Source organism: Saccoglossus kowalevskii, chromosome 4 (genome assembly GCF_978046115.1).
Source record: "Saccoglossus kowalevskii chromosome 4, keSacKowa6.1, whole genome shotgun sequence".
Taxonomy (NCBI): Eukaryota; Metazoa; Hemichordata; class Enteropneusta; family Harrimaniidae; genus Saccoglossus; species Saccoglossus kowalevskii.
In genome coordinates this window covers 28,291,737-28,305,486 of record NC_140644.1, presented here as the reverse complement: position 1 = coordinate 28,305,486, position 13,750 = coordinate 28,291,737, and the positions used below count along the sequence as shown (strand labels likewise).

Here is a 13,750-nt window from a genome sequence, read left to right as displayed (position 1 = left end):
TTCGAGATTTTAATTATTTCAGAGACCATTTTAAAAAAAGTGAATGTGGGTAAATAATTGACAAAAATAAAAGTCTACATAAACTAAGTATATAACAACATGGAAATTACTAATATAAGAAAAAAGAAGAAAATTATTTAATTGAAATCAATTAAATAAACTCAAATACAAACTGTATATATTTTACATATATTTTTTCTTTTTCTTAGCATGTGTAGTGAGTGGATTATTTTCTTTATTTCAATCGACAAATCAGAATAAATTGACATCATTTCCCTCTGCTGCTACAGGTGCATCGTGCTGAGCTTGTGACTCTAGTCCAACCTATGTCTAGCGACTCAGACAGCGACAGCGGTTCACATTATGAAGATGAAAAATTGCCAGAAATGAGGAGAATCAGTGATGGGGAAGTGTTTAAGTTCCCTCCATCAGCACCGGAAGAAAATACCTCTCCAAAGTAAGTGAATATTTTGTTGACAAATACTGTAAAAACAAAGTAAAAGTACTTCTCAATATCCTTAGCTTATGTATAAAGTTAATTCCATCTTCATGTTCATTCGTTAGATTTTTTTATTGTAGATTTTAAAGATTTAAACAAAGAAAATTTACGGTCATGAGTTGAGGGATAAAAAAAAATCTTTTAAAAATTAAGATATATATAAAATCAGTAATTCCCAACTCAACACAGTTGTCGTGCTAATAAGTTTCACAATTACTCCAGTGTTAAGGCCAATTTATTCTTTGAAATGCAACAAAAATTGCTAAATATTGACCCGATTTATTGATGTTCATTTATCATTAATAATTTAAAATTGGTAATCAGAGACAAATTGAAGATGACCTCTGCTCCACAACCTTTTCATCTGAAACACAAACTTCTTCACTTCATCAAATTTTTTAGTCAATCATACTAATTTAACCATAGCCACATGTCAATTTTTGGGTATCCTTCGCTTTCTCAGAATTTTCTATGTTGCCATAGCAACTACTGCTTGCTAGAAATTGCAAGAATGCTCTTTCATACATTCTCAGAATTTGTCGTCACAGGAGACTGATTTACACCGGATGTTCTAGATTTTTCCAACCCCAGTGAATATGAGGTTACAACAAACTACTACCTTCTTATCTTATGTCTTTGACTGAATACTTTTCATCCTGTCACCACTACTATTTATTTCCGCCAACATTTGATTCAGATTCCCTCTAAAGTTTCCCCCAATCATATTTTTTTAACCACATGGAAGGGAACTTTGCATTTCTTGCATGTTTTGTGGTGTGGTCTCGCATGATTCGATGCAGAGGGTTGTCATTAATTATCTGTGAAAAAAATTGCTCTCTGCAAGGTGATGGAGGTTCATTACGAATCTAATTTTAAAAATGTATATCGAGAGTTTCATTTCCTGTTCCTGTTCCTGTTTCTGCTTCAAAAATCAGAGATAATTTTTTGTTTTCATTTTCTCTACTAAACATAAAATGTAGTTTCTAATTGAATTATTCAAATACTTCATTTTGATTAGTTCATCAAACAATACATATATTGTTCTTAAATATAAGTTTATTCACAGTCTCTCTATCACTGTGGTTTATTCTAATCTAATTGATATTGACCAATCTCGTGCATGTTATGGCAACAATTCACAATGATGCTGTTGTCAATTTAATTTGGGTTATTTGTATATCTTAAAATACATTGTACATGTATTAACTTATTTACGCATACAACTTTTACTGGGTAAACATCTCTGTGTAGTAAGTTATACTGTATTTGATCCAATAGAAGTGAATGGAGTAAATAACTTAGTACATAGAATTTTATCACAAATCCAAATAAGTAGCCACTCACTGCTGCTATGTATAGCAATAAAAACATCCTTCAAAACAGAAATGTTTATAAAAACAAGTGTTCAAGCAATTGTTATTTCCTCAGTCAGTATTTATACTACTTAGTTACAAATTACAGTCAGTTTTCGAAAAACAAATCCGCATTCCATTTTTTGCGCCAAGATTTTGATTGAGAACTGTAGCCAATGGAAAAATCATCTTCTCCAAAATAAAAGACAAATATATAAAAAAAAAAAAAATATACAAGATGATGAACCAGAAATTTTATTATTCACTGAACTAAATACAGTTCAAGACTGTCTTTCAGTTCAAGGACAATTTGTCTAATATTCATGAGAGGAAAACTTACAAAGAGAACACCACCAGTGTTTGTTAGCTCAGCCATGAGATTAGCTTGGTAATTAACTTTCTTAATTATCTCAGAGGAAGTCTTGTGTATGTTAAACCAGATTTAATTTGGTCGGATTATAAAGTCCTGTCATCTCCACTGGTATTTGGAATTTGTCCCAATTCCAAGCTGCCGGAAGTGGTAGTCTGATACCCTGCCCCATGTAGACAGTCAGTGTAAATGTATGTTAATGAAAACAGGTTTTTACTGTTAGTATTCTGGGTTGTCTTCCCTGTAAGATTTTTTGATTTTTAATGCAATTTGGTAGGACAAATTTGATTGACACTGATAATGATTTTAACAAAAATGTATATATATATATATATATATCATAAATAGTACCCTTCATTATTTTTTTCACTTATTAATTGATAATTTCTAAATAGGTAATAATTACCAAAAAAAAAGGTTTTGAAAACAATAAAATTAAATTTCTCAATGAAAAAAAATTTCCTGCATAATAATATATTATCATGTCGGAAACCTGTGTTGCTGACAGTCTGTGAATCAGTTATACTTTTTCCATGGAAAAACGATCCGAAACACATGTGGAATTTGTAATAAGAAATCAACTTGTCATCCACCTGATTAAAAAAAAAAATACATCACATCATGATTGAAATGGGACCACATGACCTTTCTCTGAAACCATGTGACTGTTTTCCTCTTGCTTGATTGGTCAGCGCAGTGTGACATCACTGGGTTAGTTCATTCCAATCTCCTCTGTCACGGTTGTTTAGTATTAATAGACTTAGTGGCCTGTGGCTAGTCAATATTTGTTGCAACACACAACAAGCTTTCATTCCAACTTCCTATCTGTTGAGTTGAGAATCACCTTATTCCTGAGCTAAATTTTATACGCAAGGCTTCTAAGTAAGTGTTTTAAGTTACTATCATGAAATGCATGTTTGGGTGAGAATCCTTTATATTATGTCTGTTATAATACAGAGCAGGTTACATTTATTCATATGAGACTTGAGGTACGTTTTAGGGCTGATTTTAAAACTTGTGAATTTCTGTATTTTAGCTATCCCACAAATTGTAATATTATGTGACCTTGAACTTCTATCCTCAAACACAATATATGTCTGATTTTCAAATTCAGTTTTGATTATGTGATTATGTAAACAAATCTTTTACATATGTCATTCTTGTCATCAGCATCAAGTCTGTGTAATTGTTAGTCGACTCTGTTGTGCAGGATATTTAGACTGCATGATATCCCACACTGTGCAGACAAATATTATTACTTATCATACTACAGCTTTGTTCAAGTATGTTTCATACTATCCAGTGTTTCTTGTTGATTATTCAACATCAAATGTTATTGACTCAAGTAAAATAGGGACAGTCACCTCCCATGACACAGACATACTGTTTTCTCATCATCTTGGGATGGCACTTCCTTATATGGGCTTATCTAGTTTGCATATAGAATGTTTTCTAGTGTAGTTTATCAAAATGCATTCGAGATGAATTCCATTTTGAAATGCGGAAGTTGTGCAGATACTGTATATTTGTTAAAATATATATAAATCTGGATGTACACTATTTGGAGTAAACTGTTTAGCTGACAAAGGGATGGTTCTTAAGAGCAGGAACGTGACTTCAACTGTGAATTATAGATCTGGTGCTAAACACTGTCAAAACAAGATCACTGATTTATGGGGTACGACTATAGACTGGCTGAGCTGCATAATGTTGCTGTGTTACTGAGCTATTTCAAATATCCATCTTAAAATAATATAGGTAGTTGCTTTCTAATGATTTATAATTAGCTTTTGTTTTGTCTGTTTAATTTGGTTATCAAATCACAAGCTGTGTCACTGCTTTTTTTGAGATTGATTAATATGCAAATTATATTAATTTGAATAAGATTGCATACTGTTATCAGTTGACATTTCAGCTCAAACTAAAATAGAGTTGGTGCATAGGAGGTGAGTGCTCAGACACAGTCTCTCTATAGAGGGACTGTGGCTCAGATTTCCTGTTTGGGGTTGTCATAGTGGATAATGTAGCTGAACACTAAAAAAAATATAAAATTTTTTATTGGTTGTAAAAAAAAAGACTTACATGACTTTTGTGAGAGTCTGATGACTGATCAAGTTGACAGTAAAATCTATCATAGAGGTTGTACAAGTATACTGTAAAACATGTTGAAAAAGCCACATGCAATTTTAGCAAATTGTGGTAAAATGACGTAATAGTGAAATGTTGATTTAGCGAATCTTTCTTGTCATTGTTGATTACCTGTTTTCACAATACTTGTCTGTCGCGTGCCAAAACAAATGCGCAGTTATCACCTTCATAAAAACAAAGGAAAACTGTCAAGTGTAATAAGGAAACGCTCCAGATTTTTATGTTCCTGATTACTGTATACAAATCCCCAAGCCTTGGCCATTTTGAATTTATAGTAAAGTCATTAGCGACATCTTGAATTAGTGAATCAGTTCTCTCACTTAATTTGCTAAAAAGACATGCTCTTAGCCTGTGCATGGCCTTTGTGTCGCCTTTAATCACTAACTGCATTCAGCAACATATTGACAATTCTACATATAACTGTAATTTTTGTCATTTCTGTATTGATCGTTTCACTTCTATAAGTTTTATTCTTAGAGGAGGGTATTGATGTTTTCCATTGCAGTACACTTATAGCCTACGACTGCAGATTATTGGCAGATTATGAAAAACATCATTTTATAATTTAAAATTCGTGTTAATATATGTATCACTCTAAGTCTGTATGTATGTTTAATTTTTCTTGGTTCTTCAGGTTAACAAATGTTTTCGATTTGAAAGTTGAATGATGGATCTCTTCCACTTGATATCTTGTATCTCTCTGTCAAATTCAGGATCAAATCAAATTAAAAACTATTCTGTTCTTTGAAAATAAATTTGTCTTTGATACCTACACTTGAAGAAAGACGCATATTTTAAGAGCTGTTGCTCCCAGTGGGGCAGGTGTAATGTAACGTGCTGTACGCTGAAGTACTGTGAATGGAAGTTATTGTCAGCATGTTAATTAATACATTCCTGGTGAATGTTTTAAACAATTGGATTTGTTGGCTGTGAAATGTGGTTATTAATAAACAAAGAACTAACAGGAACGTTGGGCAGTGGTTATAACTACAATTGAAATGTGGAAAAGGGCGAGGTTTAAAAATGAAATAATGAAGTGCTGAAAGTAGCTGTCCTGTTAAATAAATAATCTAAGATCAGAGTGTAAAATATCTAGCAATGTTTATATTCTTTGGATGAAACTCTGCAAGTCAAAATCATCTTGGGACTTGATTCCGAGTTACCAAAATAGAGTCAGTAGTTTAGAGATGTTTATGTGCGCAAATAACACACGTAAATTTAGCTGTGAGAATGTCTCTGAATGTATCTACCAGCTTTATCGTTCAGACAGAATTGGAAAGAAGTTGTAATAAAATGTATGATTGGAATTTGGGATGAGCACTGATAAATGATGACTTCATCGAAGAGCATTTTGTTTTCATTTTAACTCATGCATCACTTCCTCTCTGTTATCTTTGGTTTCCCTGGAAATGTACTTTATCTGCATCTTTGATCCTAGAAGCAATGTGTGTTTTTTTTATCCAATACATTTAGACTACCATGCACTACTAATATGATACATGTTATTCTTAGTCACATTGCAGTTCAAAAGTGTAACGTTCAGCTGTAAACCTTTTAGATGATCTGTGGTTCTACATCTTCAACTTATTTTACTTTGCAAAATAATTGTTTTCTATTTGCAGCTACTTTTTACCTCATTTTTGGATGGTTCTACATTTCCATGAAATTGATATTATACAACATCAGTAAGAATTAGTTATGTAGTAGGCTTACGTTGTACCAGTAGCTTATTAGAGGTTCTGTCTGGGCACAGGAGATTATTTCCCCAATATTAGGGTTAAATGCTCTCTTTACAGAGAGACGCACAAACACTCATATTTGTATTGCTCGCATCTTAGCTAAGATATGTGAAATTATTACTTTTGAAAATACATCATCATTTGTTGAAATCTGGCCTTCATATGGAACAACTGTTCATTGCGTAGTACCAATCCATGCAAGTAGCAGTGGTCAGTAGACTATTCACTGAATTGCAAAATACTCAGGATGTTTAAATTCTGAAGTCGTATGTTTTTTTTAGCATTCCATTTGCATTTAAGTAATATAGGAATTTTAAAATCTCTGAATATGGTGCTATCATTAACATCATTGGAAGTAGCCCAGAATTTCTGGCTCTTCTATTCACTAAATTGACTTGGTTTTTGTAGCTGTATTATATCACCATATCAAAGTTATCTCCTTTGCTTCTATATACAAAATACAGCATTTGAATCCACATATCTGCACGCAAAGATTTGTATTACAATATTTTTCAGATGATTTTCAATTTAGCTGCATATTTGAAAGCTGTGCAATGTATCAGTGATTAGCATTATACAGTTTGGCAGAAGAAAAAAAAACATGCCTTGTTGATGTGGAGTTATTTTTCATTGCATAGTGAGCTGATTCTACTTGAATGACAGTGACAGGTGTTAACTGGCCACCCCCTTCCCTCCAAATAGTTGAATCTATGAACCACTATTAGAAGCCCACCACCAAAATGAGATGGGCCATTCTATTTTTTGGAGAGGGGTGTGTGGTTAATAAGAGACATCTTGGTAAACAGGATTTTTAGTGCCAACTTTATGGTTGTGAGGCAGTAAACAATGTACTCATTCTCTCCCATTTTATTTATGCACATCTTGGTGTCAAAGGTCACAAGGTCAAAATACAGATGGACATATTTAAAAGCATGTGATCGTAAATCATTGGAAAACTGCTATTTTGAAGTCTTATGGGTTTTCCTGTCAAAACTTATGATTGATGTTTGTTACCACAATGAAACTCCTAAAAAAAACATTAATTGTCTGTGAACCAAACTATAAACATAGTTTTTGTTTCATTTTACAGTTGGGATTCAGTGAGAGACTCTGAGAGGCCGCAGCCGGAAATATCACCTAAACATTTGTGGAATTTACCAGGAAAATCATCCAAACATAGAAAGAAAACTAAAGAGAAGAATAACTTTGATAATCGCTACCTGACAAGCGACAGTTTCATTCTTCCTACACCGCCATCATCTCCAAGTGAGGACGAGTTAGAAATTGTGAACATTGAATTTCCACCACCGCCACCTCTGGAATTATTAATGAACGGGGCTTTGGACGATTCTGCCATTAAGCGTTTGAGTACAGCTGAGCCGGCGCCGACAACATTAGTAAGCAGTACTAGTGAAGATAATATCTTGGATAAAGTAGAGAAAGAGATGATGAAACATCCGCAGAGTGTTGTCCTGTAAGTAATGATAACTTTTCTATTTCGTTTATAGGTGTGTGGTTGTTGCACCATTTCATGTAAACAAACAATGTATTTGACATGAACTGTATAATATCAAGCATGATCCACCACAATGAAATATTCATAATCGCTAATTTTATGAATATCAGCTGATTTCCAAAACTTTTGTTTATTTTTATTTTATGCCATAGCTTAATAGCAGCCAATTTTAATTTGAGTGAAATTTTCGAACATTCATGTATGACTTGTAGAAAAAATTGACCTGTTTTTTTGGAGCTATTGGATATATGGAAAATTTGTTGCGAAATTAAAGTCATTTACAGTATGTGAAAAAATGAGATGAAAATGTGATCCTAGATTAAATTTAGTGTTGTTGTTTTTTTTAATTTCTTTTTTTAGGCCATCAGAAGTAAATAGTTATGGTGCTTACATCAACCAAAAACACGGATCCCGTGGACCTTTTGGAAGATACATGTCATCCCCGCGAAGTACATCAAGTTTACCAACTGGTACATCGCCTCCACCATCAAATACTGGAAAACGTTCACCAGACAAACAAATGTCACCAGAAAATACAGTATCACCAGGAAGAAGAACATCACCAGGCATAGAGAAAATAATTTTAAAGTCTGTGTCTCCCAAATCTCACGAAAGTAAAGTTACATCACCACCCTCCAAAGTCGATAGAAGTCCAGTCGGTATTAAATCACCAAACATACTTAGTACAAAGCTATCTCTGGAAAAGTCAACCAGTCCTAAATATCCGCCAACTAGTCCATTGGGTAAAAAACCAACTGAAATGAAGCCTGCCCCAAAGCCTGGAAGAAGTATTGTAAGTAGATATAGCTCGTCTGTCTCAGAAATCAAACGGAAGTACGAGAGCCAAGAGAAAGGTGGTCAGCAGTCTCATACTCCACCCCCGTTCATGCAGAAAACGCCTCCTATGAACAGTCCTGCAGAGAGCATCACTGAGGAGGCAGCCGATCGAGTTGATGCAGCAATAGTTTTGTCACCTGCCGTAGAGAAGCCATCGGCATCACCGCAATCAGAAAAACCACAAATAAAACATTTAGAATCTGTAAAGCCTGAAACCAAACAAGTTGAATTGAAGGAAGTTGAAAAACCGAAGGAGAAATCTCCCGAGGAACTGAAAACTGAGGAACTTGCGACTGATATTATTAGCAAGTCAAATGATAAAGATTTACAGCATATATTGCGTCCAACACAGAAGACAACGTCGGATTACATGGCGGGACTGTTTCCCAAAGGTAACAACGGATCACAATCAAAAAGGAAACGAAGCGTCAGCAGAATGAATGGGGAGAAGCCACAAGAAATAAAACCATCACCAAGGTAACTAAATTTATTCTATAATCATCATCATTATCATCTTTACGGTAGTATAAAGCTGTGTTTGTCACGATTACAAGACCTTCGTAAATATAGAACTCGTGTTATCATAGAAGGTTGCATCGTGCATAAAACATTAAATGGAGACATGTGTGGACGATAAACACATTTAACTCAGCTACGTTACTTTGGAGTAAATCCTAAGGTAGTTACTTTATTTGCCTGCACAACGAAATTATTACAACGTCATTTCAAATCTGTCACTATTTTATTTTCTCGTTTGTTTGTCCAATCTTCATGAATTAATTACAATGTCGTCTTTTAAAATATAATATATGGGGATTGTAAGTTGACAGCCCAAAGTATCCATGTGCAATAATGTCCTTGGAAATGCCACCAAGTTGTAAAAACATAAATAGTAACATATTTTGATTTATTGATTGTGCAGGGAGGACCTGAGTTTACTCCTTTCATATCTCAAGTTATCCGCCCCGAAAGCTCAGTTGTTGAACCAAGCCTTACTAAGTGAAGACAATGGTGAGGTACCTGCTGACAGTGAAGAACTCAACAAAAAAAAGGTAGCTATAATAATTATCTTGTAGCTATGACAACGATAATTATTATCATTCATTGTATATTGTTTACTGTGTTGATCTGTGTCGAAAGCATTGCATTCATGGAATTGGAACAAGCACTATGGTGTTTATCTCCAAACCAATAGCAACATTTACTCAAATATATACGTTCAACATTCACAGGAGGAGCTACTTGACAGCATTAAGAAGAAACTTGATGGTTTACGGGCAGAAAAAGAAGAAATCAATGAGGAGATTCATGCTAATAAAGAACTGGGTGAGATTGTAACGGAACAAGCCAAGTCTGTCTGCACACCGGCCGAATTCGGAAAGTTTGAATTGTTTGTGAATGAACTTGACAGTATTATCAATTTATTGTTATCATTATCTGGGCGACTTGCTCGAGCAGAAAATGTCTACAACAGTTTAGATGAGGACTGTATACCTGAACAAAAGGTGAGAAATATACAATATGGTTTGAGTTGTCAAAACTTGCATTAGAGAAATAAAATAAATGTAATTTCCATCTTTTTATAAACTTCTAGAAAAATCGATAGTCCCTGGTATGATGAGAGTACATCTACTGTACTATATGAAACCGCTTTAAATTTTCCCAAAAAAATATATGTTGTGAGTTTAGTGAAATTTGGTAGCAATGAAAATTTCACTGGTGACTAGGATTACCATAGCTGTATAAAATGCCATACCCCCTGGACACTATATTATCAAGTTGTGAAAATGTTCAGCAGTCTGTACTGTTTTCTGTATTTTGTGGTGTGCTGATTCTGAATATTAGTTTCACTTCATGAAAGTTGTAATTGGCCAGGGGAAAATTCTTCCATTTATTAAACATTCCATTTTCTTATTTGTGAAATGAATAACTCTAATCTAATTCTCTCCAACAGATTCAGTTGCAAGAGAAGATAGACAAATTGCGGACACAACATGAAGAGGCTACAAAATTAAAAGAAGGTATTGACAAGCGTCAAAACCAGGTATCAAATACCCTGATTGGTTATCTAAATAAAGAGGACTTCGCCGATTTTCTGCATTTTGTGAGCATGAAGACTGATCTGACAATGACCTCGCGACAGATTGATGACAAGATCAGACTCGGGGAAGAGCAGTTGCAAGCTTTGAAAGAGAGTATGCAGCAATGTGATAAACTAATGAAGCCTCTTTAAAACTGACAAGCAATTTGATTGGCTTAATCTGCTGTCTATGCTCCAATCAGGAACTGTGTTACTTCTTGAGCAGGAACTTCACAGGAACATTGACTTTGAATAATAAGCGAATGCCTGATTGGTGCTCATAGGATATTTTTTTTAAACCGAGCATCGATAATTCCCAAAATGCATTGCAAGCTGGCTATGTGGACTATCAGTTAATATGCATTGCTGTTGCCGTGAACGATGTGGTGCTGCCTTACATTTAAACAAATATATTTTAATTATTGCGTGCTGAACTAACATTTCAATTTGCCTTATGAGGTCATAGTTCATGTGAAATGATAATGAAAATGAATTATTTTTAGAAATTCTTTTTTTTTAATCGATATTTGAAAGCATGACTGTTTTATTTTATTTCATTGTTTTTAAAGAGTACAGGAAGCTTTGAAAGTCTTATGAAATAGTTTTATGTGAAATGGTCAGACCCGATTTTGGGGGTCACACCATATTGTTGATAAGGGTTGCAAAAGCAGGTTATTGTGGGAGTTTTGATGTGCCAAGTTGTGCGTATTTACATTGTGAAAATATTATGCCTTTTCAGCCAAACGGTTGCAGTGCCAGTACCTGTTGCATGCTGGGCTTTCTGTTTTCTCGCTTGCATGGCTGCATATCTCTTCCTTGCCATGGTTTATAAACCAGATTAAATATTCATCCAAGCCAATCAGCTGATGGAAGATTCCACTCAAATCTAGGAGTGATAGGGGGAGCCTGGCCACTGTGTGTATATATATATATATAATAATAATAATTGTATGGGGTCTATATTGCGTGCCTTAAAATATTTTCTAAAGTAATAACATTTTATATTGCCTTGATTTATGAAATATTACAAACCATTAATTATTGGTGCTTCTTGACTCTATATAGTCACGATGCTATCAAGATAAAACCCTGCTCCTGTACTTGTTCTCCCAATACATAAAATAGGCATGTCCACTGTTGATTAAGATTGACACACATATAGATATTGCTCATTTTTCAGAAATTACTAGTCCATTATTAAATATATTTTTTTTTCTATGTCCATTCATTGGCAATATCAATGTCTAATGCTTGGTGCAACTGTTGTAAATATATATATAGATGATTTTATATTCATACATCAAATTTTACGGAGACAATTAAAATGCAAACAAGGCCTCTGTAAATTCTAACTTAGCCCTCTCTTTCCTCATCCTACACCCAACACAACCCATTGGTACTGGTGATAAAGCCCTTTTCTTGGCAGGTACCATTATGTTCCTTGGGGTTGATTTCTATTATAAACCTGCTGTCAATTTGTTTGTAAAGATAATGAAATTCTGCATAATGTGTTTTTTTTTTTTTTTTGACTGCTGAGCTTTTCACACTGCACTGCAAGGAACAACTTTCATTTAATAATCAAATTATATAGTGGACATGATCTATCAAAGTGCCCTTTTAACCCAAGTCAAAAATTAGTATAGTCTGCACCAACTGGTGAAAATAAGTTCATTTTTAATATCTTAAATGTACAATTTTTGCTAAAATTGCAATTGATGAAAACAGAACTTCATTTTAGGGACAATTTCACCTGCCATATCTGCTAGCTTTGCTTGCGATATTTTAACAAAAAAAACAAGCATCTCATTGTTGTCATAGTAACCACTGTTAACCCGCAAGTGTGAAACTTAGACACATATTATTAGTTTGACGATTTACTTTTTTTTTTAAGAAAAAAAATTTGATACAATTATCTGCATGCCTGTGAAAACAACGAATTTCAAGATTTTTCTTCAAATTCTAAATTAATATATTTAAATATATGAAAACATGTACATCTTTTTTTTTCCCCTTCTCATTCCATATTTCAGTTTTCGTTCATTCTCTGGGATTTGTTTTATACAGGGAACTTCATACGCTGCCTAGTAGTATTTACTTCCACTCCATTCTGTGGGAACTTTCTCAGAAAAGCTTTCATGGTGTTTTTTTTCATGTACCTAGTATTTGTATATTTGGGAATTTTTCTATTTTCTTTAAAATATTACAATCTCTTTATTTAATTTCAACTGAAGTACATGTCTTGTTTTGATTTGGATATTTTTAATTTTGGGCTAAATGTTTTATTTGTCCAAAGTTAAAAAAAATACATCAAAGTTCTCCCATGCTGAAGTTTTTGCTTGTCACAAGTTGTATCATGACTTTTAGACAAGTTTTTACACAGTACATTTATCCAATTTTAAACAGAAGTTTCATTCTCTTAACAGCATCATTCATTGAAATAGCGAAGTGTTACATTTTCGTCTAGATTAGAAATATAAAAAAAACAAGACTTGAAAGTTGCCACCCTTGAAGGGCATTCATAACTTTGCAAGGGGCGGTGGCTTTTGTTTTGTCATTTTTAGAAGAAAATAAAACCAATTACCTTCTTCAAAATGAAGGTTGTGTTGAGTTGCATACTAAGTAAGAAAGCAGCTATCTATTCCAATACAAAGGTGGAGAAAACACTAGTTTTTGCAGCTACCTGTCTATGTAGATATCTTGTACATCATTCACTGTTGGAATAAAATGTGTGGCTCTATTACAAATAACCTGTAGTGCATTTAATTGTTACCAACTGATGCTGTTTCCATTCATTAAGACTGACCATGGAGGTTTTCAACAGGTGATTTACTTCTAATATCACAGAACTCAGTGGGAGGTTTGATTGCGTAAACTGAAATGAATCTCCCCACATTCAAAAACATGGACTGCACATGTTACACTTTGCAAATAACCAAGAACACTGCAAAAACTGTTCAGTAATTTTGAATTAGGTTTCACTTGCGACTTAAATTCACACAATCTTTATCACATACCCCATCTTATAAATTTTTGGAGTTTTCAATCTCATCTTGCTAGCAATTGTCTGCAATATCTTTGACAAATTTGCATTGACCAGATGCTGAAAGAACTGTCATGGCTGGCAATTGAGGGCGCTTTATTCAACTCTTGGCATGACTAACTTCATACACAAGCGATAAAGGCACACCTGTGTGCAATTCAAATCACTA

General features: G+C 33.9%; 1 protein-coding gene across 6 annotated transcripts in view; it reads left to right on the top strand.

Moving 5' to 3' along the window:
* LOC102807114 (uncharacterized) overlaps nt 1-13,288 on the top strand; it is a 101,388-nt gene extending 88,100 nt beyond the window's left edge. For all 6 annotated transcript variants that reach the window (XM_006821344.3, XM_078012575.2, XM_078012578.2 and 3 more), the window contains 6 exons: nt 291-457; nt 7,199-7,582; nt 7,985-8,938; nt 9,384-9,513; nt 9,694-9,966; nt 10,416-13,288. In XM_006821344.3, the coding sequence (XP_006821407.2) occupies nt 291-457; nt 7,199-7,582; nt 7,985-8,938; nt 9,384-9,513; nt 9,694-9,966; nt 10,416-10,694 (2,187 nt within the window). In that variant the 3' untranslated portion in view covers nt 10,695-13,288. The remainder of the gene's footprint in view (nt 1-290; nt 458-7,198; nt 7,583-7,984; nt 8,939-9,383; nt 9,514-9,693; nt 9,967-10,415) is intronic.
* The last annotated feature ends 462 nt before the right edge of the window (nt 13,289-13,750 follow it).